Raw genomic sequence first — 20,403 nt, forward strand, 5'->3', positions numbered from 1 at the left:
TGTTCCCTTGTTCACACTGCTGGCCTGGGCACAAGGTGTTGGCCAAGTGATTACAGACTGTGCAGCAGTAATTGCCCATTTTCCACTGCTGGGGGGGGGGGGGTGGGGGGTGGGTCCTCAATAATTGCTTAATAGAAGCAATTATAGTAATGATAGTAAATGTCACAGATTGCTAGGGAGGAGATTTACTGAACAAACTGTAGATTCCTGTTTTGGTTTCTGCCCATGCCATGTCTTCCAGAATAACACACCCATTAGAAGTATTCAGCAAGAAATACTGTATTGTCAAGTGGAAGATGTTCTTGATGGTATTGTTATGTATTCAGGCTTAGGTTTTGTACTCTTTTCAAATGTCACTGTCTCTAATTCCAGAAAGGAAACACAGCACTGCACATAGCATCCCTCGCTGGACAAGCAGAAGTCGTCAAAGTGTTGGTTACAAATCGGGCCAATGTCAATGCACAGTCTCAGGTAAGGCCACATGTCCCTGTTTGCTACTGCCAACAACTCTGCTGACACTGGAGCTGTCCTTCTCTTAGAAACCCTGATTTTAGCAAATATATTTGGTAGATCTTACTGTGTTAATGTTGGCTCTTGAAAATAAAGTTGATAATCAGCGAGATCAACCTCAGATGTGCCCTACGAGCTGCTGCTTGTTACAGCTGGAAGAGACAAGGCTAGAACAGGAAAGTGGGAGAGAACATGCTCAGAGGGATCCTGTTTCACATCATTCACTGTCTCAGGCTTAGCTGAGCCCATCCCCTTTCCCTGTACAGGGAGGTACTGCAGGCATATGCAGACTTTGTAAGTCTGGTTCAAGTCCTTTGAATAAATGTTTAGGTCAATTATAGAAAATTTGAAATGAGAGAAAACAGCACTGGTGCTACAACCAAAGCAGTAAAACAAAACAGAAAAACTCTGGCTTGAAAAATGCATAAACTAGAGATTGTTGAGGGTCGTGTGGCTGTGCCAGCAGCGTCCTGCACACCACCCCATTCCTGCTCTCCCTGCTCAGGGGCTGGCAGGCAGTGTCAGAGAAGGGACAGGCTCCTCATCCGGCCCAGGATTACCATTTTGCTGTATTATAAAGATGAGGGCATGAAAATAAATGTTTATTTAAAAAAAAAAAAATTAAAGAAGGAGGTTGAGGTGTTTTATTGGTCTTTCAAACAATAGGAAGAAAATGCTTAACAGGATCTATTTGGAAAATGTTAGTTATTTGTCGTCTATATTTCATAGGTTTTTTCACCGGAGGAAAAGAAATAAATGACTCAGTTCTCTTTTCTTACTCTTTTATACTAGTTAATACAGCACTATTTAATTCCAGGAACCATATAACTTAAATTTAAAGAAAACAACAGCAACAAAGTGTTTTTAGGTAAAATCTCCCATGGCTGTTAAGAAGTAAACCAAAGCAGAAATATTTGCCATAGTTTCCCTGTTAAAGAACTTAAGATGGGATTGACAGGATTCTTTTCAGCTTGTGTTTGAGAACTTGTGTATTCAGCCCTGAAACTAAAAATAATCTGAGATTGTAAACATCTTATATAACTGCATTGTCCATACACCCTAAGGTTTTGCCACATGTTTCTCTAACTTTGCTAACATGCCAGAATTAAAGATTTATTTCTCCCCCACCCCACTATGGAGGCCTTGTATGTCTTTACTTGGAACACCCATGTAACACCTCTGTTGGCTATTCCACACCAATACCAGCTGGAATTCAGCTTTTGAGGAGGCCCCTGGTGCTCTCTGTCACCAAATGGCCCTGGACCAGCTTGGTCTGTGGTGCTGAGCTCCACTTGAGCTTTGTTTCCTCTTTCCTTGAAGGTAACAGCTCTCTCATGCTGACAGTTCCAGTGTTAGGCCTTCTCTAACCAAATCTTCCTGTCTGTAAAAAAGGCCAAAAAACAAGCCAGAAATTTTTGCCAGGGTTGAATTTTACACCTGTTCTAAGGGTTATTTTTTACTATTCAAGACAAAATGTTTTTTTTCAGACTTGTCTGGCAATTCCAGCCCCTTTTTAAAGAGAGAAGCAAGTGTAAAGTGTGGGGTGGAAAAATATTTAAAACCCTACAAAAACTTAACATAGGAGAAAAGGTTCTACTCTGCCTCCAAATGCTAATAATATTTGGTTTTGAGAGTTTTTTGCCTATTCATTATTTCATGAAGCTAACTATTAGGTAGAGTTTCCTGCTTCCTTTCTAATTGCAAATGTTTGAAACTAAAAAATTAATCTTTGTTTCCAGCTGAGTTAGTAAATAGAATATGCCATGAAACGATAGAATGCCAGACTCAAAACCAGACTGCTGTAATAACTTGTAGTGTGACATATGAGGTACCTTAGCAAGTGCTTCCTGGCTTCTCTGTTTTTTAATTAAGTAGAATTTTGACTGTTTGGTGACTGAACTGTTGAACCTCTGTTCAGGAGAGTGCATTAAATGCATTTCTATCTTTGGGCTTGGGCTCTGTGAGCCCTTCAGTGCCTGCTTTGTGCTTGTAGCAGTGCCTGCCTGCTTAGAGACCAAAATACCAAATCCTGGAGCAGCAGCAGGCCCTGCCACCTGGGCAGGCCTTGTAAACATGTGGCATCACAGCTGCTGGGTGCCTTGCTGCTGCTGAAGTTCCTCTTGGATCCAACATCCATTTCCTCCCCGAGTGTCCTTTGTTGTGACCCCCTGTGTGTCCCTGCTGCCGTGTGCTTGGCCTCAGGTCACCTGTGCTGGGTGCTGGATGTGTGCCCTGACCCTGCTGGGACAATCAGGTGTCCCTCAGCTGCTCCCCTGCAGCTCAGCCCAATTTCACTGCCATGGATCTCCCTCTGCATCTCTCCAGGGCCCAGAATGTGGATGTTTTTCCTTTGGTGTAAACATACGGGCAAACTCCTCTCAGCTCATCTGTTTTCAGCCCCACTGGTTTTCTGCCAAATCTAGGTCAGTGTCCTGTGTAACTGTAGGAGAGATTTCAGAATTTCCTAGAACAAAAGGTAAAAAATGCATTGCCTTAATATTAATCCCAAAAAATTCAGTTTCTCATAGGCTGTTTACAGGTAAGGCAAAGACAAAAGGTTTGACTGTGAGACAAAGGCATTCACCAAAGAACGAGTTAAGCTCTGCAGCCTCTAATACTTGCATTGCATTGATTGAAATCAGTCACTTAAGCATAATTTGAGAGATGCTCTAATGTGTCCAGAAACACTGATAAACCTCTGTCTCCAACTGCTGAGCACCAATGATCCTCACATCTCCTGGTGCCTGAAATATGAAGTAGCTCGGTGCCCAGAAGCAGAGTGTGCTCAGAAGGCAGCTCTTTGAGGAGATGGAAGGCAGAAGTAGCTGGCAGAAGTGAAAGAGAAGTCAAAGCTAATGGAAAGAAGAGAAAAAAATGTCAATTACTCTGAAGAGTCACTGCTCTTGCTTTCACCACAGACTTGTATTGTATTTCCCTGTCCTGTTTTGTATTTCCAGTGCTGTGGCTGTATTTATCAGGAATCATAACTCATTGCCACCAAATCATCTGTCCAGATTGATTTTTAGCTTAACTTCTCAACAGACATGAAAGGAATTGCTCTGGCTTAGCTGTGGGAATTGTACGTGGTCAGCTGAAAGATTCTTCTGTGTACTTTTAAATAATATTGCCCTTCTCCCATCTTCACTTAGGCCAGTGTAGATCATGCCATTAACTCATCTGTGAGCAAGCAGTTTTTTCACTTTTCACCTAATCTTCCCTCATTTGGCAGATGAGTTTCATGTATAAAATGTTTGTGGGGTGTTTACACTCTTGTTTTTGTATTTCAGAATGGCTTCACTCCATTGTACATGGCAGCCCAAGAAAACCACCTGGAGGTTGTTAAGTTTCTTCTTGACAATGGTGCCAGTCAAAGTCTTGCCACAGAGGTAAAAGTTTGAATTTGACACTTTATGAACAAAGCAAAATGTGTTTCAGCAGTGATTTCTGCCAGCTTATATCAAACTAGTCTTTTAAATACAAAATTAAATACGAATAAAAAGCTGTCTCTGTGAAGTGTGCTAATGAATAGAGTTATGGGCTTTTCTGCAATTTAAACTGTCTCTTGCCATTTCTAAAATAAAAAAAAAAATACTTTAACTAGAGACAGTTCTAAATATAGATGTGTTCTTAGTCATAACTGCTAAACTTTCAGGTTAAATGCTCACATAGGGAAGCTGTGTGTATAATATAAAAGTTCTCTGTGCTTTTATTAAAAAAAGTGAACAATGAGAAAGGTGGCAGCCATAAGGCAAGAACAACTGTTCACCTGTGCTTTGGACCAGCCCTGGGATATGAGAGAAACCCCAGGGTTCTTTGGGGCTTGGACATTTCCTGAAGTGCCTCATTACCATGGTGGTGCCCTCTCTGTGGCACCCAGTTACCCCACCTGTGATGCAGGGAGAATTTCAAGGTGACAGAAAGATGCAGAATCCATCCTTGAAGGTGTTCTGTGATCTTTCTAGAAGAACACTTCGTATTTCTTTCTTTAAAAAGCAATTCTAACTCCAATACAAAATTAATTCTAACTCAAATAAGGCAACCTGTGAGGAAAATAAATAACAAATATATTAATAGTTGTAAATGTATGGCATTGAGAAAGGTGTTGAATCTGGTGAATTTTCAGTTGTCTTATTACCAAGGTTTTGCTACCAAAATATAGAAAGGTACTTCAGTGTGTCCTCTCTTTAATATTTATTGAATTCTAATTGCTCTACCAGTACTGTTTCCATGAAGGAAATAATGCTTTTTTGGAAAGGGCCCAGTTTTTGAAAAATAGGAAATGCACAATTAGTTTATTGCCACATATATCTGATAGTATCACTGTAAAATGGTGTAAAAAGGAAATCTTATTTCACTGTGAAAAATTAATTGCTAATGGATCAAAAAAAATCACTAGAAGTTAGTTATAACCTGAAGTGTGCATCAGAACTGCTTCCTGGAAATGCTCGAGGATATGAAAGTCAAGATAGACCAAAATAAAATAATTTACATCTGGAAAATTAATTTAACATTGTCACTTACCACTGTATGATTTTCTGCAAAGAGATTTTAGAAAAAAATTTGAAGGGCTACTAGGTTTTTTTGTTTGATATTGTTTTTCCTTTTTTCCCATCTCAGCTTGATGATAAGGTACAATCTAATTTTATCCATGGAGAATTTATTTGAAGATAGCAGACTACAAAACAGTGACACCTTTATTGCCTTCCCTGTTTGAGAAAATTGCTTATGGGTTCTTTCTTATTTTCTCTTGGTCCAAGTTTTCTTAGAAATCTGATTTCTCTCTATCATTCTAAGTGCAAAAACTTTTTAACTAAAGGATTGCCACTTAGCTAAATATTCTTTAAAAGTAACTATTTAATCATGGCATTTTAATCTAATTAAAGGAAATAATTGGTTCTATTTCCCTACAAGACAAAATGTTGTGGGTGTCTACACCAGTTTTCTGTGCAATTTTGGGATGTGTAAATAGAGCGGGAAGCCAAGGCCTCCAGGGTTTCTGCAGGCAAGAGCCCCCATTTCTGCCTGTAGAGCAGAGCAATATTGCCAGAGCCCTTTCTGGGGGTGCTCAGGGAGGTTTTTTGGCCTTCAGGGCTGCAGAGCATCTTCCACACCCCGTGGCCCTGTGGCTGTTTCACCCCAGCACTGCAGCCCAGTGCCTGCCCCTGCTGCTGGAGGATGGGGAGCTGCAGGCAGCAGGGAAACCTGGTTAAATGAGCATGAAATTCCTTGGGAGCCAGGGAGGGTGTGGTGGAAATTGCTTGTTAGGACCCAGGAATTTCAGTGGTTTTCTTGGATTTTCTTCCCCTCAAAAACTTTGATAAAGCTCTCTTTTTCAGGACCTCTCCTGTTTCTCATCCTAGATTGAGGTGTTCTTGATTTTGAAGCTAGAGGGAGAAATTCCATTTTGAAAATATTACTTTTCATTCCAAAAGTTATAAAGTTAGCACTTCAACTCTGCACTGTTGACATGGAGTGAGGATCTACCTCTTTCTCTGTCACTGCTGCACTTTTATTTCACAGTTGCACAGTTTCACCATGGTAGCAAAACTGAAAAGTGAAAGAATGCGTTTGCTTGCTAAGATGCAATGAGGTTTGGTAATACAGGTTTTGGATATGTTCATCAGGAGACAAATTGAATAAATAAATATCCAGAGTAGTTTGCCTTTGCGATTTTTTTGAGTGATTTATGGGTATTATCTTGGGCAAAGCTGGATGTGCTCCTGGGTTGCAATGACAGATATTTGGGACCGAGTAGAACGTAAATGACAACTCCTTCCTTCTTTAGTTTTCTAAGAATCCATAACATAAAATTAAAATTAAGATGTAAAGCTATAAATTCCATACTGTACTTTTTATGTGTTTGAGGAATCTGCTCTAAAATCTGTTAAATAAAAACCTTCTGTTTTTCAGGTTTTTTTATTCTATACTATTTTGGTTATTAGCAAATCTGAAAGGGAATAACTTCTTTTTGTAACAGGATTGTCTATCAAATTATATAAATTTTCATAAAGGGAAATCGTAGTAGAACATCACTACATTGAGAGAATGTGGTATTCTTGATCAATTATTATAATTTAAATGTACATATATATTATGTTAGCGGATAGAGCTTGTTTTGTTTGTTTAGTTGTTTGGCTTTTTTTTAAATAATCATAAAAATGTAGATTATAATCTGTCAGGAATGGATGATAATTTACTATTGAGACATCATTAGCAATTGTAATTTTAATATTCCAGCTTTTTATACTTTTTATATAATTAAGCACTTACATAAATATCTGCATAATTAACTGTAAATCTGTGAGCAATTTCACGCTTTTTTTCCACGAGTCTGTCATTTGTGTCTTAAAATTCTATGTTATGTCTGGAGTGCCAGGAAGGTGTTTTTGAGTATTTGGAACCTTGTTCACCAGCACTTTACTCCAATTTGAGGGTCATTGCAGGGTACTTTTAACTTGCACCGTGTTACACTGGGTTTAATTTGGGCCAGCTCTGTTCATAAGGCTGCGATCTCTTGGCTCCCCCTTCCCGCCCCGTGGAAGGTTTGGAGCACACCTTGACGGTGCCCGTTGTGTGTTGCAGGATGGTTTCACACCTCTGGCAGTAGCTTTGCAGCAAGGCCATGACCAGGTGGTTTCCCTGCTGCTGGAAAATGACACCAAGGGGAAGGTTCGCCTGCCCGCCCTCCACATCGCAGCGCGCAAGGACGACACCAAGGCGGCGGCTCTGCTCCTGCAGAACGACCACAACGCTGACGTGGAGTCAAAGGTCAGTTGGGAAAAGCAAGGAGCTTTGGTGCTCTCAGGTGCTGAGCACAGCCAGGGGAGGTCTCCCTCGGTCTGAACTGTTTTGCTGCAGTTACACAGAACTTTCTCCTCTAACACTCGATAAAGAATAGCATTTGATTTGCCTCCTTTGCCTCTTTCTCCCCTGTTCCCCGTCTGTTTAAATCAGGGTTAATTCCTCTTGTAGAAACCTTGCAAATGGAAAATAATAAACAAAATATCATTTGAATTATTATCTTGGAAATGAAAGCCACTCCTGAAAGCAGTGGTGAGCCGTAGGTACTGCCCAGTTGCTGTTTGATCGGCTGTCTGTGCAATTGCTGCTTGGAGAACTTGGGTAAACAGGTAACAATTAGCCCTCAAAGTACAATTAGCACTCAAAGTACAATTAGCACTCAAAGTACTCGCTGGTTCTGCTTCCACCCTGTGGAGCTTCCTGTGTGTGCCGGGCGTGCTGCCCCCCGAGCTGCCGTGCCCCACAGCCATCATGAAGCTTTCCGCACCCATGTCACCAGTGGTGGACTAACCGTGCATTTTTTCCCCCTCTTTGCTTCCCAATGTGTTAACCTAGATGATGGTGAATAGAACAACAGAGGTATATATAAATATATCTATGCATCATCACTCCTCCATGACTTAGTGCTGCTGCATCATTTCTCCCTCCTGTCTGCATCGCATATTTTAGGATAGACACCTGCTTTAGATGAAATGAAGTAGCATGTGCTAGAGAAGACTGTAGTTTAGAGACCAGGGCTCTCTGCAGCTGGAACTAGAGTTTAAAAGTAAGAGTGAAGCATTCTTGGGAACTTAACTGCCATCATAAAAAGCCTGTATTACGAGAGATGGAGTTTTCAGGGATTCTCATGGAGCATACGTTTATCAGATGTTCTCAGAGCTGCAGACAACCCTGTCATGTTGTGCATCCAGGTCTGATTCTAGGCTTCTGCATGACACTTACCTTGATGGTGTCAGCAAATAGAATGATCTGAGAGTGGTTTTACAGCTGCAAAATTCCCAAAGCAAGGCAGTGGCAGCTAGCATGGCTTGCTAACAATTTAGAAATGCATCTAGTTCCCATAAGGTTTCATACTTTGCAGGACTGATGGAATTGCTGCATGTTTTAGCATTATTTTAAAAGGAAGTAAAACTACTTAAATATGAAAATCAGTTGCTGAAGTAATTTTATCAGTAAGACGTCTTTTAATTAGGGTGGTAACTCATGGTGTCTGAACATAATCCAGTGTGATTGCCCACAGTGGGAGACTGGTCCTTATGGTGCTAACCCTTGGAAAAAAAAACCCCATATTAATAATTTAAAATAGCCTTTGATGTTATTTTCATTTGCATCTACTTTGAATTTATAAAAACCAGTTAGCAAATATCATTAAATGACTTGTATTTGAACTTCTGCAAAGAATCTTTAAGATATTTAACTTGCAAGATTGACATAATACCAATAACTATATTTTTCTAGTTAGCAGCTAATTTCTTATAAAAGTCAGATCATTGCTTTAATACTCAAATGTTTTGCTGCTGTTTTCCTGGAATAACTGAAAGTTTTATTCAACTTCTTTTCTTCTAGAATAATTATGTTAATTTTTTTCCCTCCTGGATAGCAATGTGATTTTTATTTAGATTCTCTGAGATACTATAAATAAACATCAGTGAGTGAAAACCAGTACAGAACTGGAGTGGTGACTTGCAGCAGGCTCCTATTACTAGCCTTTGTCAGTGGTGTGCCATGAATTGTGGAATGCCAGTGTGATATTGTTTTTAAAGTCTCTATTTGGTTGTGTTTTGTTCTGTTTATTTTGCAGAGTGGGTTCACTCCCCTGCACATAGCTGCTCACTATGGGAATATTAATGTAGCCACGTTGTTGTTAAATCGGGGTGCTGCCGTGGACTTCACTGCAAGGGTGAGTGTGGAGCCAGTTGTGCTCAGTTTGCTTTGTGGCCACAGCTTTTGCACAGGGCTGTGAGAGGCACATCTCCCTCACCAGCCAAGGGGCCCGACCTGGCTGAGCTGTTCTGTTACCACCTGGTGTAAAGGGGCTTTCCCTGGGCTGCTGAACCGAACCCGAGCTCGAGACCTCACCTCCCAAAACTTCTGCTGTCATCAAAAGGAGCTGCTGCTCTTGTGGCTCCAGCCTTGCAAAAGGTGGGCTGGGATGCAGTGGCACAAATGCTTCCACCTGTAGCTGTGACATATGGCAGGAGTGATGTGCCCCTGCTGAATTCTCTCATCGTGCCGCTGCTTCCAGTGAACATCAGGTGTGGTGCTGAGGAAAGCATCTGTGCTTCCATTGCATGCACAGGAGCAGGTGATTCATAAAGGAAATCTGGAAACTGGATGAGTAGGAGATGAAGTGAGACCTAGGGGTGGAGTCCATAGTGTAAGCAGAAGGAAGGCAGGAAACAATAGAGGGAATTTAGAGTTGGGAGAGCAGGGGAAAGACCCAAACAGATATGGATAGGGATACGGCACGAAGGATAGGGGTACAATATGAAGAGCAAGGAAAGATGGTGGTGCCAGGCATGAGACCAGATAAATAAATAAACCCCAAAACCAAACAAACTGAGGCTCTGCAAGGCTTTGGCTCACCAAGCCTTACCCAAACAAAGCCAGGCAAGAGATGTGCTGGTGATCCAGGACAATAGGAGATAAAATCAAGGCATTCAAAGTGAAGGCAAATGCTGATGTAAGAGTAAATAGGCATAAATTGACCATGAATAAATGTTGAAATTTAGATATTTCCTATTAAATCTTAGTAATTAATATTATTTAATTAATAACTGCTTAATAGTGAATGTTAAATATAACTAATGAGTTTCTGGAACAATCTTTCAATTAAAGTAGAAAAAGTAAAAAAGATCCAATGTAAATTCAAGAGTATACTTATGAGGGGAATTATGTCATGTGGATAATCCAGCAGCTCCTCTTCTGAGGTTTTGATTGTGTGTTATGTTTATTGCTTTTGCAAGAGGAAAAGTACTCCAACACTGCTTAGAGCATTTGCACAAAGGGAAAAGTGCATTTGCAATATTCTACTTCAGATAGTTTGTATGGCTAAAAACTTGAATGTTTCTGTAGTTAAGGCAATATTTACATGCAGCAAAGTTTTTCGGAGAAGCATTGCAAACCCCTTGCTCTGCTTTCACTGATAGCATTGACCTCTGAATTCCAAGTCCTTTAGCTGACCCAAGTAGAGCATTAAAGCATTTCATACCATCCCAAGCTTTGGCATTGTGGATTTGATAAGCCCTAATCACAGAAGCAGGGATGACAAATGGGGTCTTGGGTCAACTCTTTCCCACTCAGAAACAAGATTAGGGATTAGCAATGCTACTACATTAGCAATTAGCAGCATTTAGTACCAGTGCACTAAATACCATCTGCCTATGCTTGTTTTAATAGAATAATAAGTCTTAGGCTTCAGCAGCTCTGTTTTGGATTAAGGGCACTTGTGGAGACCACATCCAGAGTAAAAAGGCCATTCTTGCCTCCTCTTCAAGATCTGGACATTCTGAATTCTGCCTCCGTTGGTTGTCATCATCAGAGTTCTGGGATGGCTGGGGAGGTGGGGCTGCAGTGACATCAGCCTGAAGGAGCAGTGGGCTGAGGCTGTGGCTCAGGGAGCACTGAGCTCTTGTTTGTGCTTGTGGTACTGGGCAGGGGCATCCAGAGAGAGAGAGAGAGAGCTCATCTCCACTCCGTGGCAGTTGCAAATCTAGATAAAGTTGTTGTGACAGAAAGAATTGTAGCATAAATAACAGTAATATGGAGCTGAATGTTGTTCTTTAGTGCTTATCAGGCTGCAGGGGATGAAAGCATGCACAGGAGGATGGGTTGGGTTCTGGCAGAGCAGTGGATATGTGGGCTAACAGAGCACTTCCAATTATCAGCACCAAGTAGCAGAGCCCTTGCTTGACCCTTGATGACCCAAACTGCAGAACAGGTACTGAAAATGACCCACAGGTACAGCCTGCTCATTGCCACCTCATGGCCTCTTGTTTTAATTTCTGTAAGTGCTATCCACAGTCTGCTGTCTTCCCTCTGCAGGAAAGGCCCTTATTTGAGTTGCTGACAATGTGAGATGAGCAACAGAGCAAAGATATGGAAGGGCTGTAACCCAAATAAAATATTACCATATGTACTGTAGCTTTCAGAAGTGCAAAGAGCAAACTTTTAAGATGGGGGTGTCAAATGCACTTTGTGCATTTTTGCTTTGTTCTCACTAAATAAATAGAAATTAACACTACTTTTCTATCTCTCAGTTTATGTTCAGACTCTTCAGGAAAGTACGAATTCTAGGGAGGGGTTTGAACAAGAGAAGAGGATTATGGTAACAAAAGAAGCTTGTGTGAGCAGGGTAATGTGAAGACAAATGTGTGACAAATAGCTATCTGCCATCTGCCACCATCAGTGTAGGCAGGGAGGGGAAAGGTGGAGGAATGTGAATGGATGTGTAGGATGAAGGCAGAGCTGTAAGGCCAAGGGCAAGTGTGGTGAAAGGATGTAAGGAAAAGGAGGGCAGGCCTGTGGCAAAGGAGATCTCCTCAGCTGCTGTTGCCAGCCAGTTTCCAAGAGCCCTGAGGGAAGGAAGAGGCTCCAGCAGGGAAGGCAAGGAAGGGGAGATGAGCTTGCTGCTGGCTCTCAGTGTGTGGGCAGGAGCAGCAGTGGTGCTGTGCTGTAAGTAAATGATGTCCCCAGTGATATTCAGGAGCAGCTGCTCCCTCAGCCCCGCTGGTACACACCTGCCTGCCTCTCAGCTGTCACATATTCCCTTGGACCCTTCTTTCACTGCAGCCAGGGGACAGGCACAGCTCCAGCAGCTCTTACAGGTGTCACAGTGCCTGCCAGCCTGTGTACCTGCTGACTGTAGAGGCTGGGGGTTGGAAATGTACCTGTTTTACAGGTTTGCAGTCCTGCAGTCCAGTGACTGATGTCGTGTCAGCTCTTCCCATGAGCTGCATTAGCACTTCTGTGTCTGCTTTCTCCTCTTGCCTCGCTGCAAGTGCAGGGAAGGTGGCACAGCAAACTCCCCATTGAGATGGATGGAAATAATTTCAGTAAATCAGCTTCTGATGCCCTTTATTCCACCTATAAACAAGGAGGCAGCTCTGGGAGCCATCCTAACCTCATTCCAAATGAAACAAAATCTCCTTATTCAGCTGGATGTTTGCCACTTGGTAACAAAGCAAAAACAATCATTCCAAATTGCTCGACTTCTTGGGCTCAAACTCAACAGAAAACCTGTCACAATTACTGGCAGGGTATGCATTGCAGGGTAACAGGCATTTTATGACTACTCATCATCCTTTTCCTGTTGTACATTATCGTGTGTCCACCTTCACCAAAATACTTCAAATACTTCATTGCATCACCATATTTCCCTCTTGCTTAACTGGGAGACAATCACACAGAAACTAAAGAAGTGCAGGAGACAATAAAGGGTAACTGAGGGTGAAGTCTGCCTCCTTTCTTGGCCAGATGAACACTTGAAAGCAGTCACTACTTGGGCTTTGAAGGATTACAACACCTCCAGGCACCCTTCTCTTAGCTGACAGTGTGATGAATCCTACTTACAAGCTGAAAGGTAGCCAGATACATTTAAGTGAATCTATTTTATCAATTTTTTCAACAGGAAAAACGAATTCCTGTCATTTTAAAACTATTGTTTATCAGCCACTTGTGCCTTTAAATCAAACTGCATCCGATGTCTTACCTAGAGTTTTAATGATTTAATGGGGGTCTTACCTAGAGTTTCAATGATTTTGAAGGCATTTTGAGTAAACTGGGAATTATATTTAGGTAAAAGTTATCTTTTGGGGGTACACATAGTCTTCAGATAGCCTTCTTCTGTCTGAGATGGTCTTCCAGTGGAAAGATCTGTTTAGCCCAGGTGAGGAAATTCCTTTGAAGCTGCACCTGTCTCTGTGGAAAACAGTGCTTAAAAAGGAAGGACGAAATTCTCAGCAGCTTCCAGAGCAATGGCTGAGAGAAACCTCTGTGACCCCCTCATCCACTCTGTGCTTGAGCAAGGCAGAAGATGGAGGCAGCCAGGGAATCCTCTATGTGAAGGTGACCTCTCCCTGCATCTTACTTGCCAAAGCAAACGGGAGGAGCTCCTCACTGTGCCATAAAACTGCATCCAGCCCTGGGAAAGCCTTCCTGATCCACAGCACTCCTTATCCTAGAGGAGATCTCAGTTCCACTGGGATCGAGCTTTGCCTGCAGAAAGTTTGCTTACTGGAAGGTTAGGAAAGGATTTGGTGATTTTGAGGGTGGTGTGAGGACAACATGCATTAATGATGACCCTGAGGCTGAGGAGCAGAACACCATTAGCCCATCAGAAAGAGCAGGCAATATCTAAGTGACAGTGGCATAAGAGAAAAGCATCTTTGTTTCCCCAGTGGTAGTTTGCCATAAGAGCCTTTTGCTACAGTCTTCCTTGTTTTCTTCTAGGATTCATTTTATACATCTCAACCCTGAAGAAAGTTAAGTATATAAGCACACAAGAACTAAAATAGCACAATATAAGACTTACTGGCATTAAGAAGAGAAGGAAAAAAGCTGGAAAATTGTGTACTGTTGAGGGTTTCCTGGAAAGCATCTGATTGTGCATTTTTATCTTTAATTTCTGAAACATCTAGACAAGCCTCAGTGATCCCAGTGACTGCTACTAGAATATAAGACTTTTCTCTGCAGGAATTCTGTGTGGTAGCTCCAGTTCTGAATTACAGAAAAATACAGGGGAGGATATTGAGTGTTTTAACATACAACATGTTGGTGTTGGTGCATAGTTGCATATGAGAATCTTCAAATGCACACCACAACCTTTCCATGTCTCCAGGATCTGGTAATAGTGGTAATAACAATGCAGTGGTGCTGCTGACAATTCCAGTATGCAAAAGCTACCATTATGCTATTTTCTCTAATGCTGGAGGGATTTTCTAGACTCTGTCAGAAATTTCTGGTGTAGCAGTCTGGCTGTTTTCAGCTTCTGTCTCGCTCACACATTCTGTGTCAATATTAAGCTCTTCCTAGAGGTTGCTCTTAGTTGAGGAGTGAGAACAACTGTCTTACTAAATTCCAAGTTAATCTGAACATTTTGGTAAGAAACTGTTCTGGTTTGTTTTAAATCAAGGAAGTGAAATTTGAAATCAGATAGTATAATTTTTCTGATTAAAACTGCACTCCACTGAGAGGCTGGGAGAGCTCAGAGGTGGAGGTAAGTTCTCTCATTGGCAGCAAGAAGAAATGCCAAGTCCATGTGACTGGCAGTGACTTTTCACAGTCCTGATGTGATCAGCTGCTCAGTCAGCATTTAAATCAATGCAGCACATGACTAGGAGATGTTTTCCCTTTGTTTCATGCCTTCCTTTAAGGTGAATTTCAGAGCCCAATATGAATCTGTAAGTGCAAACATTTACTTTTCTTGGTTATTATTAGCATCTTTATGCTTGTAAGACTCCAGCTGTGAAAAGAGAAAGAGGCAATCTCATAGGACAGCATAGCACACTGGAAACCCAGGGGGAGTTCCTGATTTTCTAAAAGCATTAAAATGGAACCATAAAAGGTCTGCTTTGCACACTGACAATTTTAACCCTATTTTTTCCTTGGCTTCCTAACCATCCATGTGGCTAAATTGTCGTAGAAAGGAGCAATTCTGACTGCTGTGATGGATAACACTGAGTGTCATCAGGGCAGCTGGTCTCATCTCAGCTGGGACAGGTTAGGTGGCTCATTTCTCAACACAAGATAACTGAAAAGTTTTTGAGTTTTCTTGGGAAGGCTGTAGATAGAGAGCTGCAGCTGGAAAGGCTCGGTGTTCCCTCTGATCAGGCACAGGCAAAGGCCCCTGATTGTAAAAGCAGGTCACTCCTCTCCCATTGTATTTGTGGATGTTGTCACGTGGATTTGTGGCTCTGGAGGAAGGCACGAGCCCTGTGTGAGGGGGCTGCAGCAGGCAGTGGATGGACACAGAGGGAAAACCACCATCCCCAATGCTGTGAAGTGTAGAAAAAGTTGCCTGCACCTGATCCATGGCATTTGAGCTACGGGCAGCCTCAGAGGACTTCAGGTCACTTGTCCCAGGAAGTCTGCCAAGAAGGAGAGGAAAGGCTGTGTTCTAGTTGATAATCCTATGGCCATTTTCTCCATAGTTTTAGCTTGCTATTCTCACAATGATGTTTCATATTCCCTGTAGAATTTATACTCACAAATTGCACCTCAGTGTGAAGGGGTCTGCCTGAGACATTACCCAACACTGGATATTTCGACAGCAAGGGCAAGCAGCACTCCAGCAGGAACTCTAGATCTGAACCACATATTTTAACAGCAACTTTTGAAAGGCATTTCAGCTTTATTACTGCGGGAAAACAGCTTCAAAAATTTCCTGATTTACTATTCTATCTTAAGAACAAAGGGAGAAATTTATAGAAGATCAAACGGATAAAAATAGACTGAAAAGACAGCAGATGCTGTTGATACACTGAAGAATTCAGAACCTTACGTTTGGTGGCTATTTTGTTTGCTGATACCACAGTTTTAGGTGTTAATAAACAACACCAAAGTTGCACATATTATTAAGCTTTTTTTATCTCTTGTTTCTTGTGACAAGTACAAATAACTCCATTTTGAGTTCCTTGCTTTACGTTTTGTCATAAGAAGAATTAATGATGGTGTTGTCTGAGGTTTTTTCACTTCTCAGTTTGTGATCTTAGTTGTGAGGTGAGAGATGGAGAGGGACCATACACATGAAACTTCTAGCTGTGATTCTTTAAGACTTGGTGCAACAGAGTATTGACCAAAGCCAAGTTTCTTGGCCTGAACATCAGTGTGCAATCATTCAAGCATTCAAATAATGCATCTCTTCCTTCATCTGTTTGGAGTCAGAACTCTCAGCCAGCTGAATTATTACTTAGCATTCTTTGCTACCAGTAAAAGCTTAAATAGCTAAACAGCAAAATTAAATTCTAATAGAGACTTGCCCCCCCTTTTTTCCCCCCTTCTTTTTCCTCACAGTGTTTTCCTGAGATGTTAAGGGTGAAAAAGGTTAAAAGTGTTTTTAATTATTCATTCCTTTAATTTTTTTATGAACTGCCTGATCAGGTTAGTAAAGTACAACAGAAAACTGCAAACTCCTGCCAGGGAAATGAATGCTCTTTCCTAGGAAAGAGAAGCTCTTTGGTCATCCATAAGGATAAATATTACACTGGACATATAGAGATTAATCTGCTTGATTCCTCCTGCTCCATTAATTATTTCTGGGAAGCTGTGTGTAGTTGGTTTTTCCTCACAAAACTTTTCTGGAGTAATCACATTCTTTGTCCATCCATCTCTTTGTAATGTGAACTTGCTCACTATTTTCAATCAAAAGTAACTCCAGGTTTCAAGATGCTAAAGACATTAAATTTATATGTTTTTTGTCAATGACAGGTGATCCCATAGAGCAAAGATGGATTCCTGGCTCCCGAGCTTAGCCCTTATTCAGTGCTGGAGAATTTCCTCACATTTCCAGCCAGCGTGATCACCCCTGTCAGAAGCTGGGAGAGAAATGTGCTGTCCTAATAGTTTTGGTAGCAATCCAGAAATCTGAATGTCATTTGAACAGGACTTGGTTTTGAACATGAAAGTGGATGTTTTTCATTTTTTCATCAGTGCAAGGAAACAGTGTCACCTAACCCTTAATTGCTAAGGGGTCATCTTAATTGCTAAGAAGTCATCTCTCCTAGCTCTGAGCTTTGTGTTTGCCAGCACTCATCCCTCTATTCCAGAATCCACTCTGCTCCATTCATGGCAGCAGGAGCTTTGACTGGCAAATAATTAGACCCAAAGTGAACGTTCTTGTGTGGTTATGCCCTCCCTTGTGCTGCACTAGATTCAGCTTAGAGTTGAGATGAATGAGTAGCAGACTTCTAACAGGTGTTTGTCTTTCCTTTTGTAATGCTGTCCCTTCCTCCTCCATTTCTTTCTTGATGCTTGGAAAATGCTTTTTTTCTTGTCCATGTATGAGGCAGTAAATTCTTAGTACTAAATTATTTTGATGTATTAACAGGGCACTAGGATCTGTTAGGCTGAGTTAACCTCTTTACCCCTTAGCATCAGCAAGTAGAAAAAGGTGTTTCTTTAGCCTAAATTACCTGCAGTACTCTTTACTTGAAGACAAAAGTTATTTCCTTTACCATTTTTTCCTCAGGAAAGTAGAATTCATCTCTCTCTCCCTCTGACCTCAGTAACATCTTTCCTTCTGGGAAGAGAAAAAAAGCAGAAAGTATCTCCACATAATTGTTTTTCTCCTTTTTTTCCTCTCTTTTTTGTGACTAATACAGTAGTGTAGTGACCTCCTATTCTATCCAGTGTCAGCTCCCAGTCAAATAGAATTAACTCTTTTTTTCAAAACCATCTCACAGAAAATTTGAGTGATCACACAGTTTTACCTCCCTGAAAGGGCCAGACATGATGCACTTTCTGTTTAATGTGCTAAGCATCTTCTTGTTTTACTTTGCTTTTTAAAGGAATGAGAAGCTACCCTCGCACAGTCATCACTTTGATCCTCTAATGATCATGAATATTGTAGAAAGGATCTCTGTCATTTAACCTTGCTAACATGTATTTTACCTCTCAGATAACATTAATTAGTACTTTCTAGTAGCTGTGAATTTGCTTCATAGTGAAATTTTGTGTAAATGAAAATGTAGCAGCTGCATGAGGTACTTGGTGTTGTGTTTAGGCTGTGAGTCAGCTTGTCACAGCTTAGAGGGGATCTTTTCCTGATGCTGGCTCTCCATCACTGCACTCACCTGTGCTGCTGAAGGCTCTGTTAGCCAGGTCAGACAGCAATACCCCTCCCTGCTGCTCAGGGTGCCTTTGATCCAGCCAGCCACAGGACACTGTGTGTGCTGCTTTCTGCTGGCTGCCAGGGCTGCTGGCCTACACAGCCAGCTGTTTGTGCTGCCCCCAACACTCAGGAACACATCCTTTACAATTCTCTGTGTCTGCATACCCTAGCTGCGTGCTCTGTTTAGATCCTTTTATTTTTCCTTGGCTCCATATGATCAGATACACACAGGACGTGGCCTTCATAGGGCACAAGATAAAGGAGTCAGCAGAGCATGAAGAGACGTCCTGGCTGCATCTTGTTGAGGAGTGCTGCCTGTGTGTGCTCACAGTGGCTTATGTAACTGTCCTGGATGTGCAGCATCCCTGCCTGTGCCAGCCTGCCAGGCACACTCAGGGAGGCACACACACTTCTCTGCAGCCCCACTTCCTGCACGGTGTTACACCGTTAGAGGAGCAAATTGAGGAAGCAAAATTAATGGTGGAACTGAAATGAAGGTGCTTGCCAGGCTTTCAGGGTTTGCTGATAATGTTCAGAAATAAGTAATGCTGGCCTCTCATAATTTTTGTATGAGTTCTGCAGATATAATGGTTTTGTTTATTTTTCTATGGCTCCTACAAGGCCAGTGAAGTTGAGGTATGAATCCTTATCATACAGGCTCATAAACAACCACAGCTGGATTAAATTGCTAAGATTCAGTAAAATTGTATAAGTTCAACCCTTAAGCAAAAGTTGTGAGCTGAGGCACAATCATGTCGTCTTATAACTCTAACAACAATTTGACTTTTGTCTTCACTGTGTGTATGTTGAGATATCAGGCCAGTAATTCACATCTGAGGTTGAACACAGCTTCCCTTTGCTTTCATGCTCCCAGGGAAACAAACTGTTATGGTTTAGCAAATTGGGCATAATTCACTCTGTGAGCAAACCAAAAATGGAATTCCCGAAAGACAGACATATGCATATTTATTTTCATGTTGTTTTCTTCCACAGAATGATATCACACCGTTGCACGTTGCATCAAAAAGGGGAAATGCAAATATGGTCAAACTCCTACTTGATCGAGGAGCTAAAATTGATGCCAAAACAAGGGTAAGCTCAAGTGTGAGTGCTGTGAGTGGCTGTGTGGAATGACTGCCTCTGACCTGTGTGTTGCTGTAGAGCTTAAATCATTCATCTTCCCAGGAGGCTGCTACAGCTGCACTGCATTTATTTTTAATGAAATTATTGCAGTAGGACACTAACATTTAAATCTCTTACAGCAGTGTGTGAAACACCAAGGATGGCAAAGCTCAGAGCCAACCATTTTCCATGGGTTTTTTTTCCAGAGTTTAATTAGGAGCTGCTTTTATCTGCTTGGGAGTACAGGTGAATGTACAGGAACATGCTAAAAGATGAGAATTCGAGTCAGATATTTCAGAATTTGAATGCTAGCAGGGTAACTTTGAGCTGCAGTGTGTGTTTGCCTTTCACTATGCACAGGCAGTGTCACAGAGTGTGCTGTGGCTGATGATTCTCCTGCAGCTCAGGCTCTGTGTGGGATTTGTCAGCACATGGGGCAGGCACAGGGATGGTTTCCATCAGGCTGACACCTAACTCAGTGCCCTGAGTGACTTAAAAACTCAGTGCATGGGGTTATGTCCAACTGCTGTAGTTAAAACCCAGCCAAGCCAGGGTTATTTTATTTACTTGCACAGCAGGAAAAAAAGAAAAAAAGAGAGAGAGAAGGAAAAAGTTCAAATGTTTGGAAGTAAATCGGGAACTAGTGGTGCTGTGGGCTGTCAGGGCAGTCTTTGCAACACACTCAAGAGCTGTCCCAGTAACTTTCTGACAATTATCATTTTCTTGACATATTAAATTATCACCTCTACCTTTTCCATTTTGAATTCATCAGTATAAGTTCTACCATTCAGAATCATTCTAAGCAAAGTACATGAATAACCTAAGAATGGTTTTTCTGCAGTTGTTCCTGTATTCACAGGTTTTTGTTTGGTTACTGTAGTGCCTGAGATTTCCAGCAGTGCTTGTTAGGCACATTTGTGTTTTTGTTCTCTGTCGAATTCAGAAACTGGGTCAATTTATTTTGTCATCTCTTCCTTCTCTCCACATGTTGTTCTATTTTACCTTTAGCAGCTGATGATTTATTTCTAAAATGTTTAAGTTCTTTTTAGTTGGGCAACAACATGGAAGAGATTACTTTTCATGAGTGATGTGGACAGTGGGTATAGCTCCTGGACTGAAATTCCAGCCTTCTCTGTGCCACA

General features: G+C 41.5%; 1 protein-coding gene across 17 annotated transcripts in view; it reads left to right on the forward strand.

The window, feature by feature from the left end:
* ANK3 (ankyrin 3) overlaps positions 1–20,403 on the forward strand; it is a 286,897-nt gene that overhangs the window by 149,640 nt on the left and 116,854 nt on the right. For all 17 annotated transcript variants that reach the window (XM_071438639.1, XM_071438636.1, XM_071438635.1 and 14 more), the window contains exons 4-8: positions 373–471; positions 3,798–3,896; positions 7,093–7,278; positions 9,113–9,211; positions 19,133–19,231. In XM_071438639.1, coding sequence (XP_071294740.1) covers positions 373–471; positions 3,798–3,896; positions 7,093–7,278; positions 9,113–9,211; positions 19,133–19,231 — 582 coding nt within the window. The remainder of the gene's footprint in view (positions 1–372; positions 472–3,797; positions 3,897–7,092; positions 7,279–9,112; positions 9,212–19,132; positions 19,232–20,403) is intronic.

The sequence above is a fragment of the Agelaius tricolor genome, unplaced genomic scaffold, assembly GCF_023055355.1.
Source record: "Agelaius tricolor isolate 1412-34295 unplaced genomic scaffold, bAgeTri1.0.p SCAF_13, whole genome shotgun sequence".
Taxonomy (NCBI): Eukaryota; Metazoa; Chordata; class Aves; order Passeriformes; family Icteridae; genus Agelaius; species Agelaius tricolor.